At 36.9% G+C, this 20,136-nt stretch overlaps 1 protein-coding gene across 2 annotated transcripts; it reads right to left on the bottom strand.

The window, feature by feature from the left end:
* Positions 1-10,981: 10,981 nt before the first annotated feature.
* Positions 10,982-13,115, bottom strand: LOC149207004 (pathogenesis-related thaumatin-like protein 3.7). 2 transcript variants are annotated; one of them, XM_089395628.1, is made up of 3 exons: positions 12,780-13,115; positions 11,500-12,668; positions 10,982-11,120 (listed from the first exon to the last, which is right to left on the bottom strand). In XM_089395628.1, exons 1-2 carry the CDS (start codon positions 12,856-12,858, stop codon positions 12,274-12,276), a joined length of 474 nt encoding a protein of 157 aa, XP_089251754.1. In that variant the 5' UTR covers positions 12,859-13,115; the 3' UTR covers positions 10,982-11,120; positions 11,500-12,273. The 2 variants fall into 2 exon arrangements, with proteins under 2 accessions (XP_089251754.1, XP_089251755.1); XM_089395629.1 differs by having other exon boundaries at positions 12,783-13,102.
* Positions 13,116-20,136: the final 7,021 nt, after the last annotated feature.

The raw sequence follows: 20,136 nt of genomic DNA, 5'->3' as shown, positions 1-20,136 counted from the left end.
GTCATTTTTATCATCCCCATCATCATCATTAATGTAATTTCTATCAACATTGTTGTAATCATCATCATCATTCATGCCATTATTGTTTTTGATGATGACCTAGATGAAAATGATGATGATGACACCAAAGATAATGCTTATGATTATGACAATGACAACATCTAAAATTGGGAAGATTCGCCAAGGTCATTAGCGTCGTCATCATCATAATCATTGCCATCATCATCATTAATGTCATTGTAACCACTATCGTCTTTATCATCATAATCACAATTCATGTCATCGCCATCATCTTCATTTTCATCATTGTCAATATTATTGACATTGTCATCAATTGTTCATAATTTTCAATGCCATAAGGAATATCATCAATGCAGAAAATATGATGAGTGTTGGAAAAGGGATGCAAAAGCGAACATAGAAATGGGGGCAACAATAGAAGTAAAATTGGATGAAAAGTAGATACAACATAAGTAGATGCACAACAACATGAAAAACCTAACACAAAAGTGGATGCAAAAGTAGATTCAGTTGTCAATGCAAACTTGGATGCAAACATGAAGGAAAAAGTGGAAGCAAACATGGGTCCAATGGTAGGTGTAAAACTTGGCACAAACTGTGGTGAAACAAATGTGGATGCAACAATGAACACAAAAGTAGATGCAAAAATGGATGAAACAAAAGTGGATACAATAGGGGATGCAAAAACATACACAATATCTGATGCAAACTTGAACACAAAAGAGGATGCAAATGTGGATGCAAACATGGAAGCAAATGTGGTTGCAATGGTAGGCGCAAGATATGGTGCAACAAAAGTGGATGTAACAATAGACAAAAAATATGCAAAATAAGATGCAAAAATGGATGTAAAAGTGGAAGCAAACATTGATGCAACAGGCAAAACAAAATTGGATGAAAAAAATGGATACAATGGAAGTAGATGCAAAAGTAGATACAAAACGAGATGCAAAACCCAATGCATAAACCTGACACAAAAGTGGATGCAAAAATAGATGCAATATTTGATGCAAAAGAGGATGTGAACATGGATGCAAAATTGGAAGCAAACGTGGATACAATAGTGAGTGCAAAACATGGTGCAAATTATGGCATAACAAAAGTGGATGTAATGATAGATGAAAAAAAAGAATCAAAGTATGATGCAAATGAAGATGTAAAAAGGGATGCAAAAAGTGAAATTTAAAATGGGTGTAACAGTGGATGCAAAATTGTATGCAAAAGTGGATGCAATAGAAGTCGATGCAAAACGAGACACAAAACCCGATGCAAATCCTGGTCCAAAATTGGATACAAAAAGGGATGCAAAAATAGATGTAGTAGTTGATGAAAACCTAGATGCAAATGAGGATGCAAACGTGGATGCAAAATTATAATCAAAAGTGGGTGCAAAAGGAGGTGCCAAACTAGGCGCCAATTGTGGCACAAAAATATTAGATGCAATAGTGGGTACAATAATAGATGCAAAAGAGGATGTAAATATGGATGACAAACAAGATGGAAAAGTGGATGCAACAAAAGTAGATGCAAAATTATATGCAAAACTAGACACAAAACTCGATGTAAAACGTGCGCAAAAGTGATGCACAAATGGATGAAAAAATGGATGCAAAAAATGATTTAAAAAAGGATGCAAAAAAGGATGCAAAAGTTGATGCAAGTGTAGGTGCAAAAAGTGGATGCAAATGAGGATGCAAAAGTATGTCAAACAAAAATAGATGCCAAAATTGATGCAAAACCTGGAACAAAACCTGGTGCAAAGGATGACACAAAACTTGGCATAAAATCTGGTGCAAAACGTGGTGCAAAACCTATTGCAATACCTGGTGCTAAACTTGGTGTAAGATTTGGTGCAAAACTTGATGCAAATTTTGTGTCAAGTTTTGCACCATATTTGATAAATGGATGCAAATAGCACCAAAAATGGGCTCTAGATGCAAAAAAAGAAGTAAAAAGGGACGCTAATCGCTGGTTTTGTTGTAGTGTAATTGGGATGTTTGAAATGGGGTGGGTTTTGAAGTGCCACTTTCAAAATTTTAGAAATGGGAAATTGCATGTGTTACCATGTTCTCCAAAAGAGAAACAGGTTGATTTACCTAGAAAATAAATAAACTGCTTTAGTGTCCAAGAAGATGTTAGAACCCCCAACCAAACTAACATAAATAGAACTTATGCAAGGAGTTATAATAATATTCTTTGAGTACCTACTCTTGAACAACATTTTCCCTAATTATCATGCCCTAAGTCTGTTCCTTTCCTTGAAGAATTTGTTGAAAAGGTTCACAGTAAGGATAACTTAGAAAATATTTGTTGAATGTAACGTGTTGATAGCCATCTGTTGTGACTGATGAGAAGGGGCAATGAAATGAAATCAATATGATCTTAATTGTCAATGAAGCAAGGTCATTTGGATTGGATTATTATATAATTTGACATCTATCTTGGTAGTTTCTGGGTGGAAAAAATGGAGGAATTGGCTTCCAAGACCCATTTTAGTGGCATGTCCTGATTTGGAGAAAGATGCAAGTGGATATGCTATTGGAGTGGTCTTGATGGCAAGGGGTAAGTCGGTATGTTATCATTCTAATATGTATCATAGGGGTTGGCGGGGGGGGGGTGGTTGTCCTGAACTACCTTACATATGATAAGGAACTCTATGCCTTGGTTCAAGTTGTTAAGGAGTGGAAGCACTATCTGATGGGCAAGGAAACCATTATCCAAATTGATCACTAACCATTGCACAACAAGTCCATGGAAATCCGTGAAGACTCTAAGGAAATTGCGAGATAAATAGAGGTCCACTCGATTCAAAACTATCCAATCCATTCCTGCTGAAGTGGCCTGGAATTTTTATTTTATTTGCAGTTTTGTCCACAAGTCCAAGCTGTTGCATTTTTCCTTTTTCTTCTGCCCTTTGATTCCCTTTGCTTTTATTTATGACTTTATTCCCATTTTCCCATGGCCGGTGGCTTTCTCATTGTTTTTTATTCACTGATTGTGAAAAAATTCTGCTGTGATGGCGTTGAAAATCACCACCCCTGAACATACACTAAGATTGCTTCAACACCTAAACATACACTAGGTCTCCCAAGGACAAGAAAAATGCTGCCATATTCATATCTAAACCTGGAGAATGAGAACTAGGAAATTCTTTCCTCCAATACTATTTGTTCCAAGCCATCCTCTGTTTTAGAATCTACATTAGTTAACAATATGTCCTTATCATAAACAGATTCTACCCTCAAATATGAAACCCCTCTCATATACCATACGAGCCAGCAAAACTCTAGTTCGTTTCTCTATCACGGGCAGTCCTTTGCAGTCGGTCTACAGACCCATTTATCTTCTAATTTGCAGCTGTTTTTAGTGGAGGAGATGAAGATTTATGTGGAAAAAAAGGAAATACAACTCTAAATAAAAAAGGTACTAATCCGTATCAGCCCTCAGGAACTCAAGTGATGCACCATTTGATCCCTGAGGAGCAAGCTCAAAATAGGTGAATTTAAAAAGTATATGAGAAGGAACAGAAAATTCAAAAACCTTTCAAAATATATAGGCTAAATACTGAACTTATGCCGGAGACACTGATCAGATGGTCTAATTGAGAAGCAACAACTTGAAGAACCCATGATGAAATTGTAGTTTCTAATCTTTTGAATGAATTCCTAATTTATGCTATTAAGTAGCAATAACATCCAAGCCCCCAGTACAAGGGAAAATTAAGCCATTAGCATTAGAAAAGACTAGAATATTCAGGGATACATTATAATTTTTTATTATGAGACAACACTGGGAGGAAGCCTCTAGCATGACAGAAATATTATTAACAAAGGGCCACATTTCATAATTACTCCATACTACTGCCAATTTGTTTGCAGTATGATGAATAAAGTTGTTTGATTATATTATGTTGCTTGAGCCCACATCCTGACTCACATAGGCGCTGAGATTCTATCTTAATTTGTACTACCAAAATAGGTCCTATTTATTCAAATGGATTCCCATAACAATACCATTTCTTCGAACCCTAATATCCCTTCGACCCTGGTATCAAATTCTTCTTCTCTCGTCCGACATGCCTTTTTCAAACCCCAAAAGCTGTCCTCGACTGATCAAGATTCAATCCATTTTATAAAGCGTGAGTATCATCGATTCGATGTTTATATAGCAAAAACTGTTAGGGATAAATTTTACAGAGTTACGATTAAAGACATTGCCTTCATGATATAACATTTCAAAATTTAAGGGGCTTTTGGGTTCATGCAATACAAACATTGTCCATGGTGGCCTTTCACAATTTAAAAGGCTTTTGGGTTCATGCAATGCAAACATTGTCAATGGCTTTTCTGAAAGTGAATTGTGTTCATGTTAAAGTCTTCATGGTGGAGTTGAATTTAACATGATTGTAAAATTTGGAAATATTTAGTAATTTGATTAATAAAAATCAAGTGAATTGTTTAACCTGACTCTGATCAGTCTCCATTTTTTTTTGAAATTCTACAAGTTCTACCTTAAATAAAATATTGGAACAGTGTTGAAGAATCACAAACTCCATATAAACAATAATATGATAACTGTTTCACAATGTGATGGATTATTCAAAATAAAATCTTTACTGGCTTCACAAAACAAACCGATTCAAACGGATTCGATCTCATGGATCTGAAAGGTACATACAGGAAAGCACACTGATATGAACATATGGAAGAGGACAGATGAATCAGTTGACTTCAATTTCAATTTTCATCTGAACCCCATAACGCCACACTGAATATAAAGTTCAAACAACAAAAGAAGCTGAAACCAGTGATCAAATAATGACTAACTTCTTTAGCTAAAGAAGGAAATTAAATTAAATGCTTTGTTGTGGGCAGCTAGTGGTGGTGATTGTTGGGTATTTTTAATGAAAAAAATACCAAAAACAAGTGAATCAAATACCACAGAGGCAATCCTATGTTTCCTCTGTCCAGGACCTTTTGCACAGATAACCTCTTTTGAATAAATTAACTCAGAACAGTCTAATGCAATACCATAAAGCACTTCTATTGATTTAAAACAAAACCTGTTACAATTTCTTCCTCTGCGCAGAGAGGGATTCACAAAGCAACTCTGTCTCGCTCACTGGTTTTTCCACTGCTGTGGAAAATTACAAAAACGATTTCAAAACATTTCTTTGGTTTTTGGGATGGGCAATGACTTTTACAATTCTCCTCTGTTTGGTTTTTCCGCACTGCTGTGCGTTCCATACAAAATTTAAGCTCTATATAAAAAAAAAAACTGCGCGCAGGCTTATATTACAATACACAAAAAAAACATATATAAAAACTATAAAACATATGCCCATAACATTATTAAAAGCATCTACCTAAAAACTACGAACAACACATAAATTCATTAAATTTTTCATTCGGCGGTCAAACCATAAGTCTTTTACTCCACGCAATGCATTGATTTGCTGCAGGCCCGTGCACCTTTAGGAGATCGACGGCGGAAAGCATTCGGGCGAATCAGACGGTGGACAACAATATCGGAAGGTCGTTTGTCACCGAACTTTATCGCCCAAGAAAACTACGTTGCATTACGTCAGTGGTGAACCACGTGTCAGCTTCATATTATATCGGAGCTCCTTGCCGGATTATTCCTTCGTCGGCAAATTGCTCCGAGAAAATTCCGGTGAACGGTTTCTGGCTTGGTACATCGGCGTTGAAATTAGATTTCAACACTCCCCTTTAATTTCAACAGCTGGGCATTCAGTCATACCGAGACACTTCCTCAAAAATTCAAAGCTCTTCTGATCCAGTGGCTTTGTCAAGATGTCTGCTACCTGTTCTTGAGTCCTGCAATGTTCTAGGACAATTTCTCCATTGTTCACCAATTCTCTGATGTAGTGAAACCTGGTATCAATGTGTTTCGTTCTCTTATGAAACACTGAATTCTTTGACAATGCAATAGCTGAGCTATTGTCACAAAAAATCACTGTCGCTTTTGCCTGCTCTTGGCCTAAGCTTCTCAACATTCTTCTCATCCACACTGCTTGACATGCTGCTGCTGTAGCTGCCACATATTCAGCCTCTGCTGTAGACAATGCTACAATGGACTGCTTCTTAGAAGCCCATGAAATGGCTCCTGAACCCATATGAAACACATAACCGGAAGTGCTCTTCCGATCATCTACACTTCCAGCCCAATCACTGTCAGTGTATCCAACCAAATCTGAATGTTCTGAGGCATGATATAGAATTCCAAACATTTTGGTACCTTTCACATACCTCAAGATTCTTTTTGCTGCCTGCCAATGTGCCTCCTTCGGCCTCTCCATGAACCTGGAAATTAAACTAACAGCATACATTAAATCAGGCCTAGTTGCTGTTAAATACATAAGGCTGCCCACAATACTTTTGTACAAACTAGGATCAAAATCCTTGCTGCTGTCCTCTCTGCTGAGTTTTAATCCCATTACTGTGGGAGTGATGGCTGCCTTGCATTCTTGCATGTTAAATCTGTCCAATACTTGATTTACATATCTTGCTTGTGATATAAAAATTCCTTTTTCATTTTGCTCTACTTCTATGCCTAAGAAGTATCTCAAGAAACCCATGTCAGTCATTTCAAATTCATCCTTCATGACTGATTTAAAATTCTCAATAAGATAAATATCATTTCCAGTGAAAATAACATCATCTACATACAAGACAACAATTAAAATTTTACCATCCTTTTCCTTGATGTAGACTGTGGGTTCTCCTTCACATTTGTCAAATTCATTATCCAATAGATATGAATCTATCCTGCTGTACCATGCTCTTGGCGCTTGCTTCAGCCCATAAAGAGCTTTCTTCAACTTGCACACTTTGTGCTCTTCACCTTTCTTCTCATATCCGAGAGGCTGTTCCACATAGACCTCTTCCATTAATACTCCATTTAGGAATGCTGATTTCACATCCATTTGGTAGACTTTCCATTTGTTTTGTGCTGCTATGGACAGCATTGCTCTCACTGTTTCCATTCTTGCAACCGGTGCGAAAGTCTCCTCATAATCTCTCCCATACTGCTGCTTGTAGCCTTTGACAACCAGCCTTGCCTTGTGCCTTTCAATCTTGCCTTCAGCATTGCTCTTGGTCTTGTAGACCCATTTCACACCAATGACTTCTTTGCCTTTCGGTAGCTCAACCAAATCCCATGTTTTGTTTCTCTCTATGGCATTCATCTCCTCATCCATAGCTTCTATCCATTTCCTATCTTTAATTGCATCTTCGAAATGAATGGGATTATCAACATGACAATACAAGGCAAATAAGGAATTCATTCCTTCTTCATAAATTTCACTTAGATTTCTAAATTTCTTACCTCTTTCACTTGGTGTGCAAGTGCTTGAAGATGCACTTGAATTTCCTCCTTGTGGTGTGCTTGGAGAAGCACTCTCATTAATCCTCAATGGTGTCCCTTGTTGTCCTTGTGTTGGCGCTGCTGTTTGGGGATTCATTTCAGCCACTTCCTCTTCATCTTCATCATGAGACAAACAGTTTTTAACATTCACTGTTTTCTCTATGCTTCCATCCCAAGCTTCCTCTTCAATGAATTGAACATCTCTGCTGACAAAGAACTTCTTGGTAGATGGAATGTACAGCCTGTAGGCTTTGGATTCATCACTGTATCCAATGAAGATGCATTTCTCCCCTTTGTTGTCCAACTTCCTCCTTAGCTGATCTGGAATGTGTGCATAGGCCACACACCCAAAAACTCTCATGTGGGTGCCTACTTGCTTTCTCCCACTCCATGCCTCTTCCGGCACTTTGTTCATCACTGCTTTTGTAGGACACCTGTTCAATATATAAACTGCACAATGTACAGCTTCAGCCCAATACTCATTTGGCAAATGCTTTGCCTTCAACATGCTCCTCGCCATATCCATGATGGTTCTGTTTTTCCTTTCAGCAACTCCATTTTGCTGCGGAGTGTACCTTGCTGTAAATTGTTTATGAATTCCATTTTCTCTACAAAATCTTAGGAATTCCTTGGAGATATACTCACCTCCTCTATCAGTTCTCAAAACTTTAATGTGCAGCCCGCTTTGGTTTTCCACAAGTGCTTTGAAATTTTGGAATTTCTCAAAGACTTCACTTTTGTTCTTGAGGAAATATATCCAAGTCTTTCTTGTAAAATCATCAATGAATGTCAAGAAATATAGGCTGCCAGCTAATGATGGAGCTTGCATTGGTCCACACAAATCTGAGTGGATAATCTCTAAGGGTGCCTTTGCCCTTATGCTCTTCCCTGATGGAAAACTTTCTCTATGTTGTTTTCCCAGAATGCAGCCTTCACATAGGCTGTCTGGTTTCTCTATCAATGGTAATCCCTTTACCATTCCTTTTCTGCTCAATAAGTTTAGACCTCCAAAATTTAGATGCCCGAATCTCAAGTGCCATAACCAGTTCTCATCCTTTGGCACGCTTTGGAAGGCCTCTTGGGTAATTGCTGCCATTTCCTTCTTGTTCTTCAAGTCTGCCCTGATCCTGAGAGGGAACATCCTGTTCCTTGTCATCTTCACTTCAGCAATGCATCTTTTGCTGGGTGGTATGTCCATGATGGTGCACACATCATTTACAAAGTAAACATTGTAACCCTTTTGGACAAGCTGTCCAACACTCAAGAGGTTACATCTCATTCCGGGGACATAGTAGACATTTGCTATGGTTTTCCTTTCTCCTTGTTTTGTAAATATTTTTATCTCCCCTTTTCCCATAACAGACACTTTACAATCAGTTCCTAGTGTGACCTCTGATTTCAAATTCTGATTTAAGGCTGAAAAGAGGGCTATATTCCCTGTCATATGGTTGCTGCAACCTGAGACTAAAAACCAAATGTCCTCACTATGTGTTTCAGCCATGTTACAAGCTAACAGGACATTGTCTTGACTGCTGTTTTCTCTTGTAACATTTGCATTTTGTCTGCTGTTCTTATCATGTTGTTTCTTTCTACAATCACTAGCATAATGTCCATACTTTTTGCAATAATAGCATTGAACATTAGATTTATCATACCTTTGTCCTTGAGCCTGATACTGATCTCTTTGTTGGCTGCTGCCTTGACCTTGATTCTGATTTGGATTGCTGCCTCTTCCTTGTGCATTTGATGGGCTGTTCCTTCCACCTCTGTTCTGGCTTCTGCCTCTTCCTCTTTTGTTTCCTCTTCCTTGACCTCTTCCTCTTCCAAAGGACATCTGGGTCTTGAAGGCTTGCTCAAGAAATGAGTTTTCATTCCTACTCAACCTCTGCTCATGTGTTATCAGTGATGCATGTAGCTCATCAACTGAATAGTTTGAGAGATCCTTTGTCTCTTCAATGGTGGTGACTATGGCATCAAACCTTGAGGGTAAGACCCTCAATATTTTCTCCACTATTCTTCTATCTTCAATTGTTTCTCCATGAGTTCTCATTTGTGTGATTACACCAATCACATGAGTGAAGAATGAGTCAATGTTATCTGACTCCTTCATGCACAGATTCTCAAAATCCTTTCTCAGCATTTGCAATTTTGTTGTCTTCACTCTCTCCATGCCTTGATAGGCTGTCTTGAGGGTTTGCCATGCTTCATTTGATGTTTTAGCTGCTGCTATCCTTGGAAATATACTCTGGTCTACTGCTAGATGCAACAATAAAATGGCCTTTGCATCCTTCTTCCTATTGCTCTTTAGGAGATCTCTCTCTCCCTGAGTTAATGCATTGAACTCAGTTTCATCTGCTGGTTCTTCAAAACCATCTTCAACTATTTCCCATAAATCTTGAGAGGCAGACAGGGCTCTCATAGTTATTGACCAGTAGTCATAGTTCTTCCCATTAAACTGTGGGAGCTGGGTGTTAAACATACCCATACCAGTGCTTGTGCTAGCCATTCCTTGCATTCTGATCTATGCCTCTAAATCCTTGACTGTGTGTTTAAAACAACTGACTGTTTCTTCAGCAACACAAAAAAAACTTTGTAAAATACCTGAATCCTTTGTTGTCTGAGTCTTCTGTCTGCCTGAGAGGTTTTGCTGCAGCAACAACCTTCTCCCTTCAGCTTCTTTAACTTCTTTAAAGAGCCTGAGCCTGCTCTGATACCACTGTTGGGTATTTTTAATGAAAAAAATACCAAAAACAAGTGAATCAAATACCACAGAGGCAATCCTATGTTTCCTCTGTCCAGGACCTTTTGCACAGATAACCTCTTTTGAATAAATTAACTCAGAACAGTCTAATGCAATACCATAAAGCACTTCTATTGATTTAAAACAAAACCTGTTACAATTTCTTCCTCTGCGTGGAGAGGGATTCACAAAGCGACTCTGTCTCGCTCACTGGTTTTTCCACTGCTGTGGAAAATTACAAAAACGATTTCAAAACATTTCTTTGTTTTTGGGATGGCCAATGACTTTTACAATTCTCCTCTGTTTGGTTTTTCCGCACTGCTGTGCGTTCCATACAAAATGCAAGCTCTATATAAAAAAAAAAACTGCGCGCAGGCTTATATTACAATACACCAAAAAAAACATATATAAAAACTATAAAACATATGCCCATAACAGTATTAAAAGAATCTACCTAAAAACTACGAACAACACATAAATTCATTAAATTTTTCATTCGGCGGTCAAACCATAAGTCTTTTACTCCACGCAATGCATTGATTTGCTGCAGGCCCGTGCACCTTAAGGAGATCGACGGCGGAAAGCATTCGGGCGAATCGGACGGTGGACAACAATATCGGAAGGTCGTTTGTCACCGAACTTTATCGCCCGAGAAAACTACGTTGCATTACGTCAGTGGTGAACCACGTGTCAGCTTCATATTATATCGGAGCTCCTTGCCGGATTATTCCTTCGTCGGCAAATTGCTCCGAGAAAATTCCGGTGAACGGTTTCTGGCTTGGTACATCGGCGTTGAAATTAGATTTCAACAGTGATGATGGTGGTGGTGTTTTTTGCCATGACCTTCCTTCTTCTGGTGATGCTCGTACAAGGCGTATCCGGTTGCTCCAACTGCAGCAGCTGCTGCAATCTCTGCCTCAATCTTGTGCCTATGAGCGTGCTCTGGATCCTTCTTTGCTTCGTGCATCTCATACTGCATACACAAAATATTATATCAATATTCACATTCATTTTATAACGGTTATCATTATCCTATTGATAATTTAAGCTAATCCTTCCCTTAATTGCAAATTATGGAAATATTTCAGTTCATCCTATTACAAAATAATGCAGAAATCAATAATCAAGTTAAATTTAACAGTGGTTTACCAAAAAAATCACAAAGTTTAAACTTTAAATCCCATCGATCGAATTTATTGGCATTATCAACCATCATGATCTCTGTTATATCCCCTATATGTATTGCTTTGTTTTTAATAGATCTCTGTCAGAATTAGCTATGGTATATTAAAATAATTCAGGTCTGTATATGGGTTGAAAATTGAGATTAAGGACTCGAAAAGATATCTCACCATTGCAAACGCTCCTGCAGCGACTGCTCCCACTTCCGCTACATGCTCCATTTGTTTATGATGTTTCTGCTCCTTCGTAGCCCTCTCGTAGTCTACAGCGTACAGATCTGCCCCTGGGCTGCCGGTTCACCATAGTAAACAATTCCCGGCCTTCTGATTTCCTCTTCGTTCTGATGGTGTCTGCTATGGTGGTGCCCTTGCTCATGATGTTTGTGGCGGTGGTGATGAGACATTTTCTCGTTCAAACACGCAGTAATGGAATTCAATCACAGTGGAATGGATACAAAAATTTCTAGTGATTCAGAATATGTAAATGAAGATGAGATTAGAGCAGGCCAGGGAGAGGAGTGTCTTATATAACAAGGAATAGCCGGTCGATGTGGGCTCTAATCTCATCAGCACCGTGAGCAGGAGAAACGAATGCTCGAGAGGGGTGCAGAGGACGTGTTCTGGGAGGGCGAATGGAGCAAATGAATGTTTGGCCCGAGGGATCGTTTGAAAATTAGCGAGCGTTGGTTTGAAAATGAGGCGTTGGTTTGAAAATGCGCCAGCACAGCGGGTGCCAGCTCGGAGGTGGTCGATGGATGGGAGTATTCAGAGCAGCACAAGCACTATCGCATCCATCGACCACTTTCAATTCTGTAGGGCAGCTGGCAGTTATGTTGCTGCTGCAGTCAACGGTTGGGCAGCTAGAGTCCGAGGGAGTTATGGAGAGAGGCAGATTAAATCCATCAACGAGAGAGATGTCATATGTGTCTCGACCGTTGGCCCCATTCAGAGTATATTCAGCCAGCGTTGCAGGAGACCGTCCAGCGGCTTGGCTTGAGTTATGGAGAGAGGCAGATTAAATCCATCAACGAGAGAGATGTCATATGTGTCTCGACCGTTGGCCCCATTCAGAGTATATTCAGCCAGCGTTGCAGGAGACCGTCCAGCGGCTTGACAGCTGAGCAAGCCGCCGCAGTCACCAGTGTTGCAGCTGCCTTTACCAGATGCGTCGAAAGAGCAGCCCGTACGTCCCCAAAATCTCCCGGCACTTGTCCCTGCGGGCACGTCCACACTCCATGACTGGCCTTGTGTGAGCGCTTGACCGCCACCTACGGCAATTCCCGCGGCCCACACAGTGAACGAACACTTATTCTGGATCACAAATGTTGCAGCTTCAACTCCTGCGGTTGGGAAAGCAAACACATATTTATTGATGACATATAAGTAAGATATACACATCGCTCGTTAATGTAATTCTCATAAAATAGAGTAGATTTGAATTTGGGGAGTACCACCTTGAAGATAGACCAGTAATCCTAAAGCTAGAGTTGCTGCAACTGAAACTGAAATATCTATTGTTCTTCCCCCCATTGCTAAGACCAGGAAGCAAGTTAAACACAATACAATGAACAAACACTACTCAAACACAGCGCAATAAATTGCAAATGAGCTTGCTTTGTTTTTATGCACGGATACCACAGGCCAGTCACACGCTATATATATAGACAAGGTAGTAGCGATCCACACACATGAACCGAGGGGTAGCGTATAAAACACGGATGAAGTTCAGATAAGATTATTGTCTTTTTTTGGCGCGCAGTGTCGAAAATTCCGGAGCTACAGTGAACCACGACACGGAGTAAGCTAATTCTCTTAGAAAATTACTTGCGTACCCCCTTTTGGCCATAAAATTTACATGAATAGGCAGAGATTTGAAATATAATAGCAGCATTAGTAGGGTTCAAATTTATCCCTTTTTTTTAAATCCCAAACATCCCTATAAACTCCCGACTTCTACCAAAATCAATAACTAAGACTTCTACCAAAATCAGTAACTTAGAAAGTATGGCCACGTGATTACCCGGTCCGTAATAGGCGCCGCTGCCCATGTGTTATTTTCGCCTTCTTTTTTGGTTTTTCAAAGCTGTTAATTCGTAATTTGTTTTCGTCCAAGGATGGAATTTGGTTGTATATTGAATTCCTTTTGGATTTTCAAAGGTGTTATCTGTAATTTGTTTTCGTCGAAGGATATAATTTGGTTGTGTATATTGAATGCAATTTTAGTGATGACCAACAACTCGAGTTTACTTGTCTTTTTTTGCCGACCCAACGCTTGCGTAAAAGACCTATAATCTCAGTGTGACAGTTTTTACCTGAAGAAGTATAATCTCACTGTCAAGCAGGAATGCTCAATCACTATATGCAGAGGATTGCTATCATTGGGAACTATGCAATCACTGATAGTGAACTGTACAATCGTTGTTGGCGGGGACTGCGCAATCACTGATTAGGCAATAACTATTGGCAAGACTGCACAATCATTATTGGCATGGACTGTACATTGACTGCTAACAAAGAGTGTGCAGCACGGTCATTATGAAGTTCACTTAGTTTATCTTTGCATGTGCACCTGTGAAGACGTTAAGAACTGGGCATGTGAAAGCAAGTAGATGGACACTTACGTTTTTTTTAAGAAGACTTGAACATTTAGATAACATGATCGAGCATGACATTAATGGCTTGAAACGAAAGATGACATGATCTTAAGAGGCTCCAAAAATTTAAAGATAAAGGAAAATTTTAAATGAGGTTGTAGAAACTACAACAATTTCATAACCCCACTTAAGTGTATCTTGGTCTTGAGCAATGTTAATTGTATGAATTTGTAATCTTTGAGCATATCTCGGTCTTGAGAAATGAGCAATGTTAATTTTATGACTTTGTAACCCTTGAGCAGGAGAGGGCTGGGCAGTCAAGCTTGGGTGCGTCAGCCAATCCTCTATCACTTTCTACCTCTCCAAATCATAGGTTATGGTTAACATAAATGTTTCTCTAAGTTAAGTTCATTTAGCCCTCGGAGTTCCCCATCGTCTCAGCCATGGCATCTATTTCCAAGTTTTTCTCCTAGCAAAGAGTGGTGTAGACATTCCTAATCTCACATAAGGCATGGCTTTGGATAAGAATCTAGTTTTTCCAAGCTAAATTCCATATTAAAAAGCTTCAGAGATACTCTATAATTCTTAAATATTCAAACTAAAAAATAGTGTGATAATATTTCCTGTCGCAAATTTCATTTCCTCTCTTAAACCACCTCGACTATAGTTTAGCTCCCAGCTCTCAATCCCAAACCCCAAACTGGTTTGGGGACAAAGATTTTCCCAAACAACGATTGACCATTTTAATTTTCTTAGCTCCTCTCCATAGAAAATCTCTATAAAGGGAGCAATGGATTTGCATATTTTATTTATTTTGTTAATCAGTTTTCCTTCTTCCATTATGAAGGCACTAGTGCGTCATCCATAATGATATGTTGTTTCACTTGCTGCATGCGGGTCTCCAGGGCATGTTTTCTTTCGAAATATGACCAAATTCCTTTCTATTTCATTTTAAGTTTGACTTTAAATTTCTTTGAGTTTAAGTAGAACGTATCCATGAATTTCATCCTTAGACCTACAATTCTTTCCACCAGCTTTTGGCTTTGGACCGTAAATCGAGATGTTGTAGCCAAAGCCTTCAAAGCCATTTTCAAGCTAACTCCAAGCGGATTCGCTAGTGGTCTGAGCCAATGCTCGGCAGAATACCTGATATTACGTAATTCTTCAGATATTACAAATCAATCCAGCCACTAGATACCTGATGTCTCCTTCCCCTCCAGTTATTCCTAAGTATGTCTCCCTACCCTCCAGTTATTCCTAAGTATACACACTATTGATAGTATTTAGATTATCCACTTGAACGTTAGGATCGATTCTTTTGATTCCCCTGCCCACCCCTTCTTCTCTTCCAGGGAAATCTTCGTCGACAATCGAAACCTCATCTGGGTGGAGGGATTTCAAAAGATTGAAATCTCTACCAACTCGAAGTGGGTATACTACGTCTGGTAAAGACTAAAAAAAAATGGCGTTACATGTTAAATATCATTTTTCCTCAATTAAATAGAAATATGGTATTTATATATTAAATTTTATTTATCCACGAGTTCAGTAGTTAATCCATGCCCTTGATAGAGTGTCTTGGATAAGTAATTAAAATACTTTTTAATTTTATGTTGAATTTAATCATGAAGATATTTGAGTTTTTATAGGAAAAAAAAAAAAAAATAAAAAATTAATGTTTTTATTTATCATTGGAAAAAATAGTTTATATTTAAAAATATAAATTTGTTTAATTTATAGATAACTATTACAAAATTTTAAAAGAATTATATAAAAATTTCATAATTGTTGTAAATGTTTAAAATAATTCTATTTTAATCACGGTTCTACAAAGCCCCAGAGAGATCAAAGCTTTCTAGATTCAAACTTATTTTAGAATGTAAAAATTGAAAAATTATTTAAAAATCATTAGATTTGATCTTTTTCAAGGAGATATATATATATATAATATATATATTACATTTTTGAAGTTATGGATAGATTAAAATTTTAAATTCAAAGATTTTATAAATTACACCTTGTAACTGCCAAAAATATTTGATAATTTTTAGACAAAATAGATGAGAACATATATCAAAAAAATAAAGTATAAAATAATAAAAAATTTAAATAATTTTAGCATATAATTTTTTTTAATTATTTTATATAATATATATATATATATATATATATATATATAATAATGAAATTTTGTTTTTTATTGGCGCAGATTTTTATTTAGAAAATATTTTGTTTTTTTAAATGAACCACATTATTATTTTAAAAGAAACTTTTAGAAAATATTTTGCTTTTTTTTAAATGATAACCACGTTATCAATTTGAAAGAGATTTTATTTTAAAAAGGAAGCAGTCAACTGGAGATTGAGCAAGGAAAATCATGTTATAGAATGCAGTTGGAGCAATTATATATGAGATTATCGTCTTTTCTTGGCGCGCGGTGCGGAAATTTCAGAGATACCATAAACCACGCCACGGAGTAAGCTAATCCTCTCAGTAAATTATGTGCGAACCTTCTTTTTGGCCATAAACTTTACATGAATTATTAGAAATTTGAAGCATAATTGCAGTTTTAGATGTTCGAGTTTAGTGTATAAGCAAGATTTTTTTTATCGATCTCTATCACACTTTAAAAAAAATTGCCTTATACCAAAATCAGTGACGCCACTGATTTACGGTCTTAGCGGCGGCTGCCACTCGATTTTCCTCCCTCTTTTTGGTTTTTCAAAGCTCTAATTTGGTTGTGTTGAATGCAATTTAAGTAAATACTAACCACTAGAGTTGTATTCATGTCCGTCACTCCTCTTGGCGTTACGACGTGTCCATCTGATTGTGCTACAGTAGAAATTTAAATGGCTGTATTCAAAAGGGTGCCGCTATATTCAAAAGAAACCTCAACACGCAACCGTTAAAATCCAATTTTTGAAGTCCTGTGAGTTGCAGAGTGTACACTTGATCAAGCTCACGTGTCACGAGGAGTCACCTTGACCAAAGATTGTGGAAATATCGTCCATCGCTATCATTATTCACATTCTGCGTACCATGCATGAAAGGGATGAAAAAAATGGCATCGTATCTTTCAACGATTTCGTACTGCCGCGTCACATGACTACATGACAATAATGTGATAAAAATAGTACTATGAGATTTGACAATTATGCCATCAAAACATTCGTGATGAGATGAACCTATGAACATATGGGCGATACAAATCGATGTGGTTTGTTATTTTATTGAAATGACTCCCTCAAGTCTCCTTGTTTTACATGTGTAGATTTTCTTTTCACTTTCAATAGAGATGGTGGAATGTCATCACGCAGTCTCACCATCTAGCAATTCTGCACCGAGCTTGACCTCTGTCAATCTCATAGCACGCAGAAAACTTCTCACTATCAGTTATTATTTCCCTTGGGTTTATATAGAGAAGGTAGTAGCCATCCACAAACTTGGTAGTAACGTATGAAACACGGATGAAGTTCAGATAGTGAAGATTATTGTCTTTTCTTGGCGCGCAGTGTGGAAAATTCCAGCGCTCCAGTAAACCAAGCCACGGAGTAACATGAATAGGCAGAAATTTTTAGTAGGGTTCAAAATTTCCCTTTTTGGATCCCAAACATCCATATAAATTGCCGACTTCTACCAAAATCAGTAACTTTAAAAGTATGGCCACGTGATTACCCTGTCCGTAAGAGCCGCTGCTGCCCATGTGTTATTTCGTAATTTGTTTTCGTCCAAGGATGGAATTTGGTTGTATATTGAATTCCTTTTGGCTTTTCAAAGGTCCTATCTGTAATTTGTTTCCGTCGAACGATAGAATTTGTTTAGTTGTGTGTATTGAATGCACTACAACTCGAGTTTACTCGTCTTTTCCTGCGACGGTCTTATTTTGCCCACCCAACGCTTAATAAAACTGGGATGCTAGACGGAGTCCACGTGGATGCTACATTTTCTAGGCGTTTTTAGGTGCCCATCTGATTGTTGTAAGTTTAACCGTCGTGCTCGAAGTTTAAGGGGTTATATTCAAAAGCATCATACTCTATTGTTAGCTCTTGGAGGGTTATTGGACATTTTATTATTTAATTGGACAGAATTTGGTTCTATAGCGTGATACTCTACTCGCTATATGTTTTGAAGATTTTTTTGATATATTTTATTATCTAATTTAACATAATTTGATAGAGATTGGTTAAAATTACAAAAAGATTGTTTTATATATTTTATTATCTAATTTAACATAATTTGATAGAGATTGGTTAAAATTACAAATTTAATTGTTATTTCAAAACTAGAAACTAAGAAAAAAATTATTTCAATTCAACTAAAAACTACAGATTTTCTTAAAAAAAAAATCGCCTCAAAAAATTGCGACTATATTCAAAAGATTTGTCCCTTCAAAAAGTTGTGACTATAGTATTTGGTTTCCCAAGATTTTAGAAGTGACATGAGTTATTATAGTCCGTTAGAGAGTGTACATTGGATGATCATGAGGTGTGTTGGAGTCGAATTCCACACAATATTGTGGAAATATACTCCATTTGTATTTGTATTAGCTTCCACTTTCAAAGTAAAATAAATGGGATTATAAAATGGAGTTGTGTATAATGCGACTTTTTGGAGATTCCGATGACGGCGGAAGAAATTGAGGTTAAATCTTGATTTGTTGCAGTTAAAATGGTTTTTTAACTGCATATTTGGATTCAGCACCTTGAAAAATCCCTGGAACGCTTTGATTGTGCAGAAACTAGCTATCAAACTTGCGATTCCAATAAATTGCTACTGGATTTTGACCGGAAAAACTTCCAAAAAGTCGCATTATAGACAACTGCTTATAAAATAAGACATCCTCAACATTTGTTTCCACTATTTGGTGATGAAGCGGCACATCATTGTTGTAAAAAAAGGAGAGGAGTAAACGGATACAAAATGAAAACTCGCACAAGTAATGGCCAAGACAGTGACGAAGGACTACAATGAAAATAGTTACTACCAGATCTCGCAATTAAAAATAAATAAATAAATATACAAAATACAAAATAATAATACTATAAAATTTAATGGATAGATTTATAATAATATATAGAAGGATAGAAAGTTAAAAAAATATAATATATAGATTAGATCACATGAATTGATAATTAAGATTAATTTTTTTTAGTAAATTTATATGAACTCAAATAAATTAGCCCAGCAAAAAAAATGATGAGTGTTAGCGTTAATTTTAATAAATGGCAAAAATAAAACATATATTTCCGACGAGGGAAATCAATAATACATCAAATTTCAATTTCTAGCAAAAATAAAACATATATTTCCAGCGAGGGAAATCAATAATGCATCAAATTTTAATTTCGACTTCAATTTGATAAAGTAAAATAAATTTTAATAGTTATAATTATAGAATTCGAAAGGATTTATTATAAAAAAAAATATAAGGTGAAGGTAGGATTACTTTATTGTAAGATAAAAGTGTTATAGACCCTTATAAACACATACAAAATAACACATTGTAATACACTTATTCATTTATTAGAATTAAGCTAGTTGAGATTGTTAATATTGTATTTAAAGTTAAACATTAAAGTAAAGGAAGTGTGTTATGATTGTACTTGTTTTGTTGTTCATCACCTCTCTTTCATTCACACTTATACTTTCAAACTATTAGCAGACTCGATTTATGCATATTCTTCAAGATGAATGCAACTGCAGTCTATACATTGTAAAACTCACATTGTAAAACTCTTGTAAAACTCTTGCTGTAAAACAATTATCTTCAAACACAAGTTTCTTCAAACAAAAGTTTTTCAGTTTTGATGAAATTTAAAATGTGTTGGTGCATTTGAATCTTGTTGGATTGTGTACGTGGTTTTGAGTAGGAAATGTATAATAACGTTTAATTTATCTATAACACATAACACATTGCATTAATAAGGGGCCACATAGGTTTTAATAAATTTAGAAAGTAACTAATGTCAAGATGAGGGGATCATGAGTTTGAATCCCTCGCTTTATGTTTAAAAAAACAACTGTGAAACCCCTTTTGTGCATTTATTCTATGAAAAATATTATTCACGCATTCAAATTGTTTTACTCCACCTACAGAGTCAAGCCAAAAATGGCATCTCGACTATGTTCTTGATGAATGTAACCCCAATCTATGATTTGTTTATATATTCATCTTGCGACACAGACATCTTCTGCGGCTAGGGTTTTCCCTCTC

The sequence above is a fragment of the Pinus tabuliformis genome, chromosome 1_2, assembly GCF_031772625.1.
Source record: "Pinus tabuliformis cultivar Carrire ecotype Pingquan chromosome 1_2, CPIR1, whole genome shotgun sequence".
Classification (NCBI taxonomy): Eukaryota; Viridiplantae; Streptophyta; class Pinopsida; order Pinales; family Pinaceae; genus Pinus; species Pinus tabuliformis.
This window is presented reverse-complemented; position numbering and strand designations above follow the sequence as displayed.